Raw genomic sequence first — 17,848 nt, forward strand, 5'->3', positions numbered from 1 at the left:
CTAGGGGTTACTTGAGCTGATTGACCTGCTATTGTATGGTGGAGTAAAGGGTTCCTCCAGAGGTGTCTAGGGCTTAGTTGAGCTGATTGACCTTCTATTGCATGGTGGAGGATAAGGTGTCTAGGGGTTACTTGAGCTGATTGACCTTCTATCGTATGGTGGAGGATAAGGGATCCTACAGAGGTGTCTAGGGGTTCCTTGAGCTGATTGACCTCCTATTGTATGGTGGAGTATAAGGGTTCCTCCAGAGGTGTCTAGGGGTTCCTTGAGCTGATTGACCTTCTATTGTATGGTGGAGGATAAGGGTTCCTCCAGAGGTGTCTAGGAGTTCCTTGAGCTGATTGACCTTCTATCGTATGGTGGAGAATAAAGGTTTCTCCAGAGGTGTCTAGGGGTTCCTTGAGCTGATTGACCTTCTATCGTATGGTGGAGGATAAGGGTTCCTCCTGAGGTGTCTAGGGGTTACTTGAGCTGATTGACCTTCTATCGTATGGTGGAGGATAAGGGTTCCTCCTGAGGTGTCTAGGGGTTACTTGAGCTGATTGACCTTCTATCGTATGGTGGAATAAAGGGTTCCTCCAGAGGTGTCTAGAGGTTCCTTGAGCTGATTGACCTATCGTATGGTGGAGGATAAGGGTTCCTCCAGAGGTGTCTAGAGGTTCCTTGAGCTGATTGACCTTCTATCGTATGGTGGAGGATAAGGGTTCCTCCAGAGGTTTCCTATGCAGTTTACTTTTTTGTCCGTTTTGCAGTTCATTTTGCGTTTTTCTACAGGCACTTTTGACGCATTTTTGCTGCATTTGTTATGCTTTTTTTTTTTTTGAACATTTTAAAAACGTCCCCGACCCTTTCCAAAATCACAGCAGCTCAAAAACGCCTAGATGTGAACATGTTCCATAGCAAACCATGTTACATGGACTGTAGTGCGTTTCTGCAAAATGCACTAAAAATCGCATTGGTGTGAACGGAGCCTCAGAGACGCTGAAGAAGCTGTAAATGTTCGGTCCATTACTAGCGCTGTTATCAGCGTGCGTCCTGTAGATGGCGCTGCGGTGCTCCCCAGGCAGCCGGGATCCTGAGATATCTCTGATTTGCTATTATTCTATCATTTTGCGTTTGTCTCGGCTGAACGAATTCCATGTCGCACAAACGCTATCATAATACGATGGAGGCTGCAGGGGGATGGGGGGGGGGAGTGATGAACGAACTCCGTCTGGTACACCTTGGAGTGGAGGTTGTAGGATCTCTATGCTGTAGGACGGAATAAAATGAGAACTTGGCGATTCTGTACAGCGATATTTGGAGCGTTCGCTGCCAACGCAGCCGCTAGACAGATCGTTCATGTTGATGGCGACAGTGGGCGCTTGTAAACGCATTCTGTTAACAGGTGAGCTCCGGTCAAAATGGATCATTCAAATCCAACTTCACTGGAAGTCGCACGATTTCAAAGTCGGATGCTATTTTGATTTGCGGTGCGACTTGCAAGCAGGGCGGACTGACCATTTGGAAACTTGGGCACTGCCCGAGGGCCCGGGGTCAGTAGGGGGCCCCATGAGATGCCCCTGGTACCTTTTTCATAGGCTTTTTTGAGTTTGGGCAAGGACACAGGGGCCCCATGATCCCCTATTGCCTGGGGGGCCCCATGAGTTGTCAGTCCGCCCCTGCTTGCAAGACACCTGCAGCTCACAAAACGCAGATATCCATGCAAGTCGCACCTGAAGTCATGCAGTCACTACTATAGAAATCAGTGCGGCTCTGACCGAGTCAGAACCGCACAGATAGGACCGCTTTAAATGCGAAAAATAGGGTGCAACTTGCCATGCGATTTTCAACTCGCATGGCATGGAAAATTGCATGGTAAGTCGCACACGGTGTGACTGGGGTGTCAGTGCTGGGTCATACCAGTGTGATTTCAGTGCAATTTACAAATTTAAATCACATCTAATGAATGTTACACCCCAGCAGGGGCGGACTGATAACTCATGGGGCCCCTGGGCAGTAAGGGATCATGGGGCCCCTGTGTCCACACCAAAAAAAGCCTATGAAAAAGCCAATGAAAGGTACCAGGGGCATCTCATGGGGCCCCCTACTGACCCCGGGCCCTCGGGCAGTGCCCGAGTACTCCAAAGGTCAGTCCGCCCCTGCACCCCAGTCACACCGATCCCGAATTTGAAATTGTGCGACTTACAGTGAAGTCTGTGTCTGCTCTGTGTCCGTTCCATGTCTGCTCAGTGTCCATTCTGCGTCCGCTCTGCGTCCGTTCTGTGTCCGCTCTGCGTCTGTTCCGTGCCGCTCAGTGTCCGTTCTGCGTCCGCTCAGCGTCCACTCTGCGTCCGTTCTGTGTCCGCTCTGTGTCCGCTCTGCGTCCGTTCTGTGTCCGCTCCGTGTCCGTTCTGTGTCCGTACCGTGTCCGCTCAGTGTCCGTTCTGTGTCGGCCCTGCGTCCGCTCTGTGTCCGTTCTGTGTCCTCTCTGTGTCCGTTCTGTGTCCGCTCCGTGTCCGTTCTGCGTCCGCTCTGCGTCCGCTCTGTGTCCACTCTGTGTCCGCTCTGCGTCCATTCTGCGTCCGCTCTGTGTTCACTCTGTGTCAGCTCCATGTCCGCTCAGTGTCTGTTCTGTGTCTGCTCTGTGTTCGTTCCGCTTCCGCTCAGTGTCCGTTCTGCATCCATTCTGCGTCCGCTCTGCGTCCTCTCTGTGTCCTCTCTGTGTCCGTTCTGTGTCCGCTCTGTGTCTGCTCCATGTCTGCTCAGTGTCTGTTCTGCATCCGCTCTGCATCCGTTCTGTGTCTGCTCTGTGTCCGTTCCGTGTCCGCTCAGTGTCAGTTATGCGTCCGCTCTGTGTCCGTTCTGTGTCTGCTTTGTGTCCGCTCTGTGTCCGTTCTGTGTCCACTCTGTGTCTTCTCTGCAGCAGTGGAGCGGACACAGAGTTGTCATCCACTTGCTCAGCGGGCATCATTGGAGAGATCCCCCACTGAGCAAGCGGATCCGCTGACCGGGTCCGCCCACATGTAAACGGACACATGTCCGTTTACACCAGCCGCTCCATAGAGGAAAATAGAGGTTCCAATCGGGTCTGCCTAAAAAACGGGCAGGCGGACCCAATTGGAACGTTTGTGTGAAAGAGCCCTAAAAAAAAAAGTGACAGCAAAACCAATTAAATATCTTGCCGCTGGCCCTTTAAATCACATGTTTCACACACTATGGCTGCCATGTGTGGTCTGCATACATGTTCCTCTCTGGAATGTCAGGCGTGCTCCCGTCTGTCCCGACATCAGCAAACAAGGGCCTGTGAAAGCGATTAGCGTGCCTTCCGTGAGATCCAGCGTGAGGCCAGACGCCTTCTGAATCAGCACTTCTGCAGAGCGCAATGTGCGATTCTACGTCTGGGACTCTCATCAGCGCTCAGGAACTCGTCTTCCCAATCATGAAATGATCCCAGCTTTCCGCCGAGCCTTTCACTGCCAACATGCTGAATCTCCATACCGACCTGCCGGGCACCAATCCTTCTGTTTTTATAGCGGGGCCGCCGAGTCCTGCGGGGAGGGGGCTATTTTATCTTGTTGGGGGTCCGCAAATCACAACCTGTCATTTTATTCCAGCGGCTGAAGTTCTCTGCGCTGCGATAGGCGACACATCTGGGAAAGAGCTTTTCTTTTTATCATCATAAATCAGCGGGCAGCCAATTCCCAGCTTTGGGCTGGTGTGAGGGATCGTTCTGATGCATTAGCGGCTGCGGTGTTATTGTTCTCTGACATCCGCGTCCGAGGTCGCTACATTGCGTCTTATAGGGACATATTCATTTGGAAACTCAAAAATGTAGTGATCTGAATGCTGTGCTATACATTACATACTCCAATGTGAAGGGGGCGTCTGATGTGATGAGTGAATTCTGATGTGAAGGTGGGACTTCTGATATAATGGCAGGATTCTGATATGAAGGGAGAACTTTTGATAAAATGGGGGCTTCTGATGTGATGGGAGAACTTCTGATATGATGGGGGGCTTCTGAGGGGAAGGGGGGATTCTAATGTGAGGGGGCATCAGATTTGAAGGGGACTTCTGATATGATGGGGGGCTTCTGATGTGAAGGAGACTTCTGATATGATAGGGGGCTTCTGATGTAAAGGGAGGACTTCTGATATGATGGGGGGCTTCTGATGTGAAGGAGACTTCTGATATGATAGGGGGCTTCTGATGTGAAGAGGACTTCTGACATGATGGGGGGCTTCTGATGTGAAGGGAGGACTTCTGATGTGAAGGGAGGACTTCTGACATGATGGGGGGGGGGGGTTCTGATGTGAAGGGAGGGCTTCTGACGTGAAGGGAGGACTTCTGACATGATGGGGGGCTTCTTACGTTGAGGGAGGACTTTTGATATGATGGGGGGCTTCTGATGTGAAGGGAGGACTTCTGACATGATGGGGGGCTTCTGACGTGAAGGGAGGACATCTGATATGATGGGGGGCTTCTGATGTGAAGGGAGGACGTCTGATGTGAAGGGAGGACTTCTGATATGATGGGGGGGCTTCTGATGTGAAGGGAGGACTTCTGACATGATGGGGGGCTTCTAATGTGAAGGGAGGACTTCTGCTATGATGGGGGGCTTCTGATGTGAAGAGAGGACTTCTGATATGATGGGGGGGCTTCTGATGTGAAGGGAGCACTTCTTACATGGTGGGGGGCTTCTGATGTGAAGGGAGGACTTCTGATATGATGGGGGACTTCTGATGTGAAGAGAGGACTTCTGACATGATGGGGGGCTTCTGTTGTGAGGAGAGGACTTCTGACATGATAGGGGGCTTCTGATTTGAAGAGAGGACTTCTGACATGGTGGGGGGCTTCTGATGTGAAGAGAGGACTTCTGACATGATGGGGGTCTTCTGATGTGAAGGGAGGACTTCTGAAATGATGGAGGGCGTCTGATGTGAAGGGAGGACTTCTGACATGATGGGGGGCTTCTGATGTGAAGGGAGGACTTCTGATATGATGGGGGGCTTCTGATGTGAAGAGAGGACTTCTGACATGATGGGGGGCTTCTGATGTGAAGGGAGGACTTCTGACATGATGGGGGGCTTCTGATGCAAAGAGAGGACTTCTGATATGATGGGGGGCTTCTGATGTGAAGAGAGGACTTCTGACATGATGGGGGGCTTCTGATGTGAAGGGAGGACTTCTGACATGATGGGGGGCTTCTGATGTGAAGAGAGGACTTCTGATATGATGGGGGGATTCTGATATGATGGGGGGCTTCTGCTATGATGGGGGGGCTTGTGTTGTAAAGTCATCCCATGAAGCGTCTTTATTCATTTATTAGTAAAACTGATTTTTTTTGCCCACAAATATTTGTAAATTATAGGATGTGGTTGAAAGTTACTAATGTTGCAATATTCTCAGAGGGGGAGGAGACTGAGGAAATGGTTCCTCCTGCTTGCAGCAGACTGGCCTAATCTCAGTCTCTGGATAGGAGCTCAAGGATAACATTGTAATAATAAAAGGTGAATGTTTGTTGAAGATCGATCGAGTTGCTGTAGATTGTGATGTGTGAGGACGTCTGCAGACTTGTTTAGGTTCGATTTCTGGGTTGATTTTGCAGCACGCCAGCGCAGCCCCGGAACATATGCAGCACACATGTAATAAATGGCTTTAGGTGTCCTGGAAGACCGGATGAATAAACTCTAGATCTGCAGACAGTCTGAGCGAACGCATATCAGCGGCGGACGAGTGTTTTGGCAAGAGCCGCCAAACAACTTATTGCCTAATCGCTTGCAAAACGTCCAGATTGCCTCCGCCGCTGCGCCCAGGAGCTGATAAATACGACGGGAAAAAATACTTCAGCCTCACAAGGGGCGAGTCGCCTCTCACAACCCCTCTGCTGTGCGCTGCTCGGAATGTTTTCCTAATCTGTTTGTACGGATGGCGACTTGAGAGCTCCCAAGCGCGCGATTAGCCGGCTATTTGCCGCAAGTGACAAGCGCGCCATCTGGAAGGAGAGGCCGGATGGCACATCTGGAGGTCTACGATCTGTTTTTACCGCACTGTAACGGCCGTGTGTTAATGGCCTGTTAATGCCACGAAACACAAGAGCAGAGCAGGATTGTAAATGCGCGGTGACAGCGCAGGCTGGGGCGTCCTTGTTTGTTTAAAGAAGCTGAGTATATATTATTTTTATTTGTTTCATCAAAGCTAAAAAAATAAATACAATTTATAACAAACATTTACTTTGTTTTCATATCTCTGGCCAACAAATGAAGCTGTAGGATCTTATTCCCGGGTTTACTAGTCTATTCTTAGCTGCTCTGTTGAAAAAAAAAAAAAAAGCTTGTTTTTTTAAAGAATTCATTGGCCTCATCATCCTCCCTGCCTCTTCCTTCTGCTCTTTTGGGATGGGGCCCTATTAGGATTGAAATAAAGAGACAAGATGGGTAGGTTAGGGAAAGTAAAGTAAACTTTAAATTAGCTTCTTAATAATAAAAGATAATGGCCTTTATTAGAAAAAAAAATTATCATCAGTCTATCAAATTTAAATTATCATCTGTCTACCAAATTTAAATTATCATCAGCCTATCAAATTTTTACTGTACTTTCAGATACCTTGCCAGTACTTCCAGAACCTCTGCCAGTACTTCCAATGGCACTCACAGAATCCCTGCCAGTACTTTTTATGGTATTTACAGAATTCTAACCAGTACTTCCAGTGGCACTCACAGAATCCCTGCCAGTACTTCCAATGGCACTCAGAATCCCTGCCAGTACTTCCAATGGTGTTCACAGAATCCATACCAGTACTTCCAATGGCACTCACAGAATCCCTGCCAGTACTTCCAATGACACTCACAGAATCCCTGCCAGTACTTCCAATGGTATTCACAGAATTCCTGCCAGTACTTCCAATGACACTCACAGAATCCCTGCCAGTACTTCCACTGGCACTCACAGAATCCCTGCCAGTACTTCCAATGGTATTCATAGAATCCCTGCCAGTACTTTCAATGGCACGCACAGAATCCATGCCAGTACTTCCAATGGCACTCACAGAATCCCTGCCAGTACTTCCAATGGAATTCACAGAATTCCCGCTGGTACTTCCAATGGCACTCACAGAATCCCTGCCAGTACCTCCAATGACACTCACAGAATCCCTGCCAGTACTTCCAATGGTATTCACAGAATTCCTGCCAGTACTTCCAATGGCACTCACAGAATCCCTGCCAGTACTTTCAAAGGCACTCACAGAATCCCTGCCAGTACTTCCACTGGCACTCATAGAATCCATGCCAGTACTTCCAATGGTATTCATAGAATCCCTGGCAGTACTTCCAATGGCATGCACAAAATCCATGCCAGTACTTCCAATAGCACTCACAAAATCCTTGCCAGTACTTCCAATGGTACTTGATGAATAGCCCAGGCTGAACTTGACTGCTGTCTCTTCTCCAGCCTAGTTTACCACCTACTTGTTGCCGACCTATACAGTCTGACTTTTCTCTCCTTGCCACCTGCCCAGACTCCTGCTTGGTCCCTCTACACTCTGGTCTCCTGTCTCTACACCATAACCCTGCTTTATGACTTACACCCTGATGGCCAATCCCAGGGTCTGCCTGCCAGGACTCCCGATTGATCCCATCTGCTTTGGTCTCTTGTCTCCACACTGTGATCCTGCTTTACCACTTACACCCTTATGGGCCAATCCCAGAGGTCACCTGCCAAGACCCTTGCTTGATCCCGACTGCACTCTTGTCTCCTGCCTCCATACTATGGCTCTTTCCCTTTGCTACCTGGCAAGACCCCTGCTTTATCTCATACATGTTCTACTCTCCTGTCTCCACACCGTAACCGTACTTTACCACTTACACTTGTATAGACCAATCCCAGAGGTCACCTGCCAAGACCCTTGCTTTATCATGACTGTTATCTGGTCTCCTGTTTCCATACTATAGCCCTCCTTTACCACTTACATCCTAATGGCCAATCCCAGGGGTTGCCTGCCAAGACCCCTGCTTGATCCCATCTGTACTCCAATCTCTGTCTTCACACCATAGTCCTACTTTGCCATTTACAATCTGGTGGGCCAATCCCAGAGGTCACCTGCCGAGACCCTTGATTGATCTACTACTCTCTTGTCTCCTGCCTCCATGCCATAGCTCTCTTCCTTTGCTACCTGCCAAGACCCCTGCTTGATCCCATACATGCTCTGGTCTCTTGTCTTCACACTGTAACCCTACTTTACCACTTTCACCTTTATGGGCCAATCCCAGAGATCAGCAGCCAAGACCCTTGCTTGATCCTGACTGCTATCTATTTCCATACTATAGCCCTCCCTTACCACTTACATCCTAATGGCCAATCCAATGGGTTGCCTTCCAAGACCCCTGCTTGATCCCATATGTGCTTTGGTCTCTTGTCTCCACACTGTAACCCTACTTTACCACTTTCACCCTTATGGGCCAATCCCAGAGATCACCAGCCAAGACCCTTGCTTGATCCCGACTGCTATCTGGTCTCCTGTTTCCATACTGTAGCCCTCCTTTACCACTTACATCCTAATGGCCAATCCCATGGGTTGCCTTGCCAAGACCCCTGCTTGATCCCAACTGTGCTCTGATCTCCTGTCTTCACACTGTAGTTCTACTTTACCACTTTCAACCTGGTGGGCCAATCCCAGGAGCAGCAACCTGGTGCTAATTTCAGCAAAAAGCTCCACGGACCACTAGGGTTTCTGGCCCATCTCTACCATCATGAGCTATGGTGAAGACCAACTGATACTTCAATTCCACACCCAGGGAAAGCCCACAGCACCTGCCAGAAGGTACCGTAACACAAGTTCTCCTTGTCCTGTTCCTGGCCCAGTACAAGAAACAAATGGAGAGAGTTTGACCAGCCACTTAAGTCATTAGGTATAATTTTTCCTTCATCAACCCTTATGTATGGGGCCCTTTACCAACACTACCAATAAACGGTCTACTTGAGGCTTGTACTTCGTTGTATCTTACACCTAGGAACTTCCTTCTGTCTTTGCAGTATTTCTTTGCCAGTTATATTAGTTTTTTTGGCAACAGCAACCTTCTGTGCATGAGAGGTATCGTAAATTCTGGATGGCTTCACTTCATCCTGACAGAACTATGCTTGTTCCGCCTTAGTGTGAGCCCCTGGGGTGAGGACCTCACTTTACGTCACGAAGGTAAAAGCTCACTTGATTCCTGCAATACCATTTCCATGCCAGAGAAAAATACATAGAAACTGTCACTGCTTGCTTCTTTAAAGCAGAACTTCACTCTCTCAGTCAACATCAGCTATTGTTAACCCTTGGGCTGCTAGCATTAGTAAATAGATAGAAATTCTATCATATTTACTTGTAATAAACATTTTTTTTGTCAAATTGTTTCAGTTACTTCCTGGTTTTTAGCCTAGGCAATTGACATCATACATCCCAAGAGTCTTCAGGAGTGGAGGAGGGGTTTACAACTAAGCACACCCTCCTGGCCGCATGCCTGAGCTAAGGGCAGATGGATTCTAGGACATAAATGCTATCTGGATCATCTGCCCTTACTCGAGATGACCATGGCCAGAAGCACTACAGGGGGGGGTTCAAAGCTTGGAGACACATATGGATGTTTGCTTTGAATGTAAAAATTAATGAATAGCATCTTTGTGGAAGGGTACAGAAGGGTGTAGGAAAGACACAAAGTCCGGTTGCAATAAAACGTGGAACTTGTGTTGAAGAACATACCAAACTATAAACACCGTAGGCGGGAGAACACCGCTAGGGAAACACTCACAGTTCAGTTCAAATGCAGAGATGCATCGGTAGATGTGCCGACAGCGTCTGTTCAGAGAGCGGAGTGTGGCCTGGCCAGTCCGGTCTCAATAGGGGAGGCTTCCTTGAGGGCGAGTCCCTAACTCAGGGTTTCTCAACCAGGGTTCCTTCAGAGGTTGCTTAGGGTTTCTTGAGCAATGAGCAATTTCTACCTCTTAGATAAGTTTCCACTGACATCAATGATATTTGTATCTATCTGTAAGAGGGTAATTCTTCCCAATGACCCAAACTTTAAGGAGCATTCTTCCCAGTGACCAAAACTTTAAGGAGCATTCTTCACAATGACCAAAATTTTAAGGAGCATTCTTCCCAATGACAGGGGCGAACTGACAACTCATGGGGCCCCTGGGCAATAGGGGATCATGGGGCCCCTGTGTTCTTGTCCACACTCAAAGCACACCCAAAAAAGCCTATAAAAAGATACCAGGGGCATTTCATGGGGCCCCCTAATGACCCCAGCCCTTGGGCAGTGCCCGAGTGCTCGAATGGTCAGTCCACCCCTACCCAATGACCCAAACTTTAAGGAGCATTCTTCCCAATGACCAAAACTTTAAGGAGCATTCTTCCCAATGACCCAAACTTTAAGGAGCATTCTTCCCACTGACCAAAACTTTAAGGAGCATTCTTCCCAATGACGCAAACTTTAAGGAGCAGTCTTCCCACTGGCCAAAACTTTTAGGAGCATTCTTCCCAATGACTCAAACTTTAAGGAGCATTCTTCCCAGTGACCAAAACTTTTAGGAGCATTCTTCCCAATGACTCAAACTTTAAGGAGCATTCTTCCCAGTGACCAAAACTTTTAGGAGCATTCTTCCCAATGACCAAAATTTTAAGGAGCATTCTTCCCAATAACAGGGGCGGACTGACAACTCATGGGGCCCCTGGGCAATAGGGGATCATGGGGCCCCTGTGTTCTTGCCCACACTCAAAGCACACCCAAAAAAGCCTATAAAAAGTTACATGGGGCATTTCATGGGGCCCTCTAATGACCCCGGCCCTTGGGCAGTGCTCGAATGGTCAGTCCACCCCTGCCCAATGACCAAAACTTTAAGGAGCATTCTTCCCAATGACCAAAACTTTAAGGAGCATTCTTCCCACTGACCAAAACTTTAAGGAGCATTCTTCCCAATGACCAAAACTTTAAGGAGCATTCTTCCCAATGACCAAAACTTTAAGGAGCATTCTTCCCAATGACCAAAACGTTAAGGAGCATTCTTCCCAATGACTCAAACTTTAAGGAGCATTCTTCCCAATGACCAAAACTTTAGGGAGCAGTCTTCCCACTGACCAAAACTTTAAGGAGCATTCTTCCCACTAACCAAAACTTTAAGGAGCAGTCTTCCCACTGACCCAAACTTTAAGGAGCATTCTTCCCACTGACCAAAACTTTAAGGAGCATTCTTCCCACTGACCATCACACGAATATGTGATGAGTTATGTATATGGTCATTTTTAGTAGGGGTTCCCTGGGACGGCAGTTTTTTCAAAGGTTCCTCTGTGGTGAAAAGGTTGAGAAAGACCACCATAACCTGTCCATTCTCATCTGCAGCCTTTCCCTACCACTAGTCACTTTCCCTGAGAGGTTCTCTCTTCCTGTTCTACGCACTTCGCTAAAGCACGCCAAAACCTGGGGACAGGAACTTATATAAGGCTCCGCTTACCCAAGATGGCCTCCCGGGAATGCAGCCAACCAAAACGCTGCTTCTCAAGCCCAGGAAACCATAGAGAATACTTGTTTCCCTTGACTTCCTCTCCAGCTGTGGTCAAGCGCCATCTACAGTGGAGAAAGTAGACTGCACCTGCCTACATTTTTTGGGTTTTAGTGCTCAGATGCAGGGTAGTTCTACTTTAAGAAAAGCCATCTTGAATTGTGAGTAGCAGCGCATAAACTAGAATTTAATCTGTGTGCTAAAATTGATCTCAGCTCAAGGAAATGTAATGGCAGCGGCCTCGCTTGCACCCTTTCTTGTGGTAGACAGCCTCAGCTGGGGATTGCTCTACAGGCAACTAGAGTCTACACTTCAAGGAGGTTTTAAACTCGCAACAACCACCTGTACCCCTGGTTCACATCTGTGTAGGTGGTGCCGCTGCAAGACCCGCACAAATACCTGCAGCCGCACCACCCACACAGAGGAATGTGGGACCATTAGGAGTACCATTAATTGTAATGGAACACTGCCGGCACTGGAAATCGCAACCGTACCTCGGTTCCTGTGCGGGCTGTGATTTCCCAAGTAGACTTCTTCCCTGCATGTCCATGTTCTTGGGCAATCAACTTTTGCCTTGACATACTCCATGATTAAAGAGTTAAGCTGTCTCTTAACTCGGGGATTTGGCAGCAATTCACACCTGAAGCAATGAGTCAAAATATCAACACATATGCAGACTTTCTGACTCCAAAATGGGATTATGTAACTAGAATGGGGGGGAAGTCCCACAACTTTCACACCTCCAATCCGTTTCTTGGACAATCAGATTTCTGCCTTGACATATTCCATGGTGATTAGATTAAGGTATTTGTGCTATCTGCGTGGATATAAATGCTTGCAGTATGTTCCCGACTCTCATTAGAAAACGAAGAAGTGGCTATAAATTGTCTTCAACATTATGGAACAAGTCTGAATGTGACTAAGGCAGGCCATAGATGGGTCAAAAATTGGCGGATTTTTCGGCCAAAAAAAAAATCGGCCGATTTTCGCACCAATAATGGGTTAATTGGTCGGCCATTTTTCTGGATTTTGGCACATTTTTTTGATCGGTAAAGTAGGAAAAAAATTGGAAGATCGGCCGATTTTCTCAGCAATGATGGGCAAATCGGCCAATCTTTTTACCGATAAAAAATTTGCTCATGAGTCGTGACCTGCAAGAAAAAGAAGAAAAGTAGAAGAATAAGAAAAAGAAGAAGAAGAAAAAGAAGAAGAAAAAGAAAAGAAGAAGAAGAGACAGAAGAAAAAGAAGAATTCCAGTCCGCTATTATATTTGACAAGAAAAAGTATAGCAGTTGCAACAATGTATCTATTTGTATCCGAATAAAAATATCTGTATCCGAAATGGATACAAATAGATACATTGTTGCAACTGCTATACTTTTTAATGTCAAATATAATAGCGGAGCTCTCTGCAGGGACAGAAGTAATTAAATGCCGGCCATAGAGGGGACGAAAATTGGGCGATTTTTTTTACCGTTGGTGGTAACGTCGGCCTATTGAACGACCGATTTTTCATTTTTTTTTGTTAAAAAAACGTCCGGTTTTCGACCCGTCTATGGCCTGCATAACTTCTACCAGCTATACAATGACCTGAACAGATGGGCACCTTCAAAGACCCTATTAGGGAAGTTGGACCTTGTGCCAAGATCCTCTGAAGGGAAGGCTCAAGTTCTTACTTGCAAAGCTGCCACCACACAGTGTCTCTCTGTAGGTCAATGTGCTCTGCATTCCCGAAGATAGAGAGAAGAAGCAGCTGCCACCTCTATGAAGAACAATCACATTAGTGGCAAAATATGAAGGACTCCATTTTCCTGTAGCATCAGCCGTCCCTTCCCAGGGCTCCCGTCACAAACCCTAAAGAAAGATGGCGTCTGTAACCCCATCCGCATACCTGCCGCTGTAATCCACTCGTAAACAAAATATGCGATTCGTGTTTGTGTTTGGACAGAATCCTTTGGTGTAGACACGACTCGCGCACGCAGAGCACCCATATTTCCATCTTCACGCACGTTTGATAACATCAAATTGAAATGTAAATTGAAGCGAGAGAGGAAACTATAATTGTCTACATTGTGACTTCACCTATCTGGAAAAATAATCTGTCAGATTTTCATTTATTTAATAACAAAAAGGCAAATAGAGTTGGAGTGAGTTTAACTCTTGCCTCGTATAAGAGATGCAGGAAGATGAACTCCAGACAGGAAAACTTTTATTGAAATATAATCCTTAAAGTGTTACTAAACCCACAACAGTACAATCAGTCTGTAGATGCAGTAATGTATGCTTGTTATACTCACTGTGGAACCTAAGGGGTTAATCCTCCGCAGTGTGTAAAAAAGGCTGTTTGATCCTGTCTTCTCTGATCCTCCCCTTCCTCCAGTGTCCCCCTCTTATCTCCTGATAAGACATATGGTGTGAAGTCACTCTGCACATGCTCAGTTTGGTGTGTATTGCTAGAGAGGTTTGTTTTTTTTCTTCTTGAGAGAGTACGTGTGATCAGCACAAGGCCAATCAGCACTGTCCAGAGGTCAGGGGTTCTGCATCCTCCTAGAGCAGAAAGAAAACTCCACCTACAAGCTTTAACCAGTGTAAGCTGGACACTGATAGAAGTCACAAGACTGCTATATACTGCTGATGAGAAAAGGGATTTAATAGTTGGTATTTACTAAAATAATTGCATATCCATGTTCTGTGTACTGTAGGAGACCGGATATAGTGAATGCAGGGTCTGGGGAGAGCGGATATAGTGAATGCAGGGTCCGGGGAGAGCGGATATAGTGAATGTGGGGTCCGGGGAGACCGGATATAGTGAATGCAGGGTCCGGGGACAGCGGATATAGGGAATGCAGGGTCCGGGGACAGCGGGTATTGTGAATGCAGGGTCCGGGGAGAGCGGATATAGTGAATGCAGGGTCCGGGGAGAGCGGATATAGTGAATGCAGGGTCCGGGGAGAGTGGATATAGTGAATGCAGGGTCTGGGGAGAGCGAATATAGTGAATGCAGGGTCCGGGGAGAGGGGATATAGTGAATGCAGGGTCCGGGGAGAGCGGATATAGTGAATGCAGGGTCCGGGGAGAGCGGATATAGTGAATGCAGGGTCCGGGGAGAGGGGATATAGTGAATGCAGGGTCCGGGGAGAGCGGATATAGTGAATGCAGGGTCCGAGGAGAGCTGATATTGTGAATGCAGGGTCCGGGGAGAGCGGATATAGTGAATGCAGGGTCTGGGGAGAGCGGATATAGTGAATGCAGGGTCCGGGGAGAGCGGATATAGTGAATGCGGGGTCCGGGGAGAGTGGATATAGTGAATGCAGGGTCTGGGGAGAGCGGATATAGTGAATGCAGGGTCTGGGGAGACTGGATATAGTGAATGCAGGGTCCGGGGAGAGCGAATATAGTGAATGCGGGGACCGGGGAGAGAGGATATAGTGAATGCAGGGTCCGGGGACAGCGGATATAGTGAATGCAGGGTCCGGGGAGAGCGGATATAGTGAATGCAGGGTCCGGGGAGAGCGGATATAGTGAATGCAGGGTCCGGGGAGAGCGGATATAGTGAATGCAGGGTCCGGGGAGAGCGGATATAGAGGAGAGCAGATATAGTGAATGCGGGATCCGGGGAGAGCGGATATAGTGAATGCGGGGTCCGGGGAGAGCGGATATAGTGAATGCAGGGTCCGGGGAAAGCGGATATAGTGAATGCGGGGTCCGCGGAGAGCGGATATAGTGAATGCGGGGTCCGGGGAGAGCGGATATAGTGAATGCGGGGTCCGGGGAGACCGGATATAGTGAATGCGGGGTCCGGGGAGAGCGAATATAGTGAATGCAGGGTCCGGGGAGAGCGGATATAGTGAATGCGGGGTCCGGGGAGAGAGGATATAGTGAATGCAGGGTCCGGGGAGACCGGATATAGTGAATGCGGGGTCCGGGGAGAGAGGATATAGTGAATGCAGGGTCCGGGGAGAGCGAATATAGTGAATGCAGGGTCCGGGGAGACCGGATATAGTGAATGCGGGGTCCGGGGAGACCAGATATAGAGAATGCAGGGTCCTGGGAGAGAGGATATAGTGAATGCAGGATCCAGGGAGAGCGGATATAGTGAATGCAGGGTCCGGGGAGAGAGGATATAGTGAATGCAGGATCCAGGGAGACCGGATATAGTGAATGCAGGATCCGGGGAGACCAGATATAGTGAATGCAGGGTCCGGGGAGACCAGATATAGTGAATGCAGGGTCCGGGGAGACCTGGATTTGGTAACACTTTAATAGCCACAAAAGGATAGAAAGGAAATCCTCTTTGCAACCACACAAGCCTGCACAATTTTTTATAGAAAAAGGTCAGAGTTAGACAAAATTTACTATTTTTCTATCATATGTGCTCACATTTGATACAATGTTTTATTCCCTCTTATTCTGTATGTATGGACTCTGTACAGTCCCACTCCTGTCCTGGATGCCGGGTGGAATGCCCACTTCTCCTGTCCTGAATGCCGGGTGGAATGCCCACTTCTGTCCTGGATGCCGGGTGGAATGCCCACTTCTCCTGTCCTGGATGCCGGGTGGAATGCCCACTTCTCCTGTCCTGGATGCCGGGTGAGATTCTCGGTATCTGTTCTTATTCTGTATGCTTACACTGAGTGAGTCACATGTGCTTCCAGGACAACTAAGGCACTCCCACAGTGCAAAGAGTGTGAGGAAATGACACAACCTCCTAAAGTTTAGGAAACTCTGATCTATAAGTACATTGGGTGTCACCTACCGTACTGGCATCGCGGTCCTTGAAATCCAGAGGGACAGAGACATCGCTGGGATGATCCTTCCACACAGTTTCCTCCATTGAAACAAATGCCGGCATTGCAGGAGGCTGCAAGAGACAAAAGCAGAATTCAGCGTGTAACCTTCTCTGTGATCACCGAGGTCCCAGCAATTCCCCCCGACCAGATTGTTTCTACCAAAGAAATTGGGAAATGTCAAAGGCTGCCTCCTTATATTGAGCCCAGGCACTCCGCCATTGCAAACCTCCTTTTAAAATGCAAATCCCCTGACATTACTCAACCACTGACCTGGGAAACGTTGGTTCAAGAAGTTGGAATTCCTGTTCTGCATACTTGTCCCGGGTCAGTAACCCAGATTAGGGTGAAAGCCAAAGGATCAAAATGATGGTCAGAATTCTCAGCCTACATGCTGGGTCACTGCTGGGAGGGGGAAGCAGGGGAAGCTGAACTGCTGAGTTACTCCTAGGAGGGAGAAGGGTGAGATGGGATGCAGAATCACTGCTGGGAGAGAGGAACAGGTGAGATGAGCTGCCGAGCCACAGCTGGGAGAGGGGAGCACATGAGACAAGGTACAGTACAAGAGATGGTCAGAGGCTGCGGACATGCTACAAGAAATGGCCAGAGACTGTGGACATGATACAGGAGATGGTCAGAGACTGCGGACATGCTACAAGAAATGGCCAGAGACTGTGGACATGATACAGGAGATGGTCAGAGACTGCGGACATGCTACAAGAAATGGCCAGAGACTGTGGACATGATACAGGAGATGGTCAGAGACTGTGGACATGATACAGGAGATGGTCAGAGACTGTGGACATAATAAAAGATATGGTCAGAGACTGCAGACATGATACAAGAGATGGTCAGAGACTGTGGAGATGATACAAGAGATGGTCAGAGACTGCAGACATGGCACAAGAGATGGTCAGAGACTGCAGACATGGCACAAGAGATGGTCAGAGACTGCAGACATAATACAAGAGATGGTCAGAGACTGCAGACATGATACAAGAGATGGTCAGAGACTGTGGAGATGATACAAGAGATGGTCAGAGACTGCAGACATGGCACAAGAGATGGTCAGAGACTGCAGACATAATACAAGAGATGGTCAGAGACTGCAGACATAATACAAGAGATGGTCAGAGACTGCAGACATGATACAAGAGATGGTCAGAGACTGTGGAGATGATACAAGAGATGGTCAGAGACTGCAGACATTATACAGGAGATGGTCAGAGACTGTGGAGATGATACAAGAGATGGTCAGAGGCTGCAGACATGATACAAGAGATGGTCATAGACTGCAGGCATGATAGAGGAGATGGTCAGAGACTGTGGAGATGATACAAGAGATGGTCAGAGACTGCAGACATGATACAAGAGATGGTCAGAGACTGTGCACAATACCAGAGATGTCAGAGACTGTAGAGATGATACAAGAGATGGTGGGAGACTACGTGCATGATACAGGAGATGGTCAGAGACTGCAGGCATGATACAAAAGATGGTCAGAGACTGCAGACATGATACAAGAGATGGTCAGAGACTGT

General features: G+C 48.1%; 1 protein-coding gene across 1 annotated transcript in view; it reads right to left on the minus strand.

Annotated features, from left to right (window-relative positions):
- MEGF6 (multiple EGF like domains 6) overlaps positions 1-17,848 on the minus strand; it is a 529,814-nt gene that overhangs the window by 352,535 nt on the left and 159,431 nt on the right. The window contains exon 4 of the mRNA XM_089652234.1: positions 16,277-16,381. Within this exon, the coding sequence (XP_089508360.1) occupies positions 16,277-16,381 (105 nt within the window). The remainder of the gene's footprint in view (positions 1-16,276; positions 16,382-17,848) is intronic.

This window comes from Staurois parvus, unplaced genomic scaffold (assembly GCF_062004578.1).
Source record: "Staurois parvus isolate SC_StPar_1 unplaced genomic scaffold, SC_StPar_1.0 ptg000676l, whole genome shotgun sequence".
Taxonomy (NCBI): domain Eukaryota; kingdom Metazoa; phylum Chordata; class Amphibia; order Anura; family Ranidae; genus Staurois; species Staurois parvus.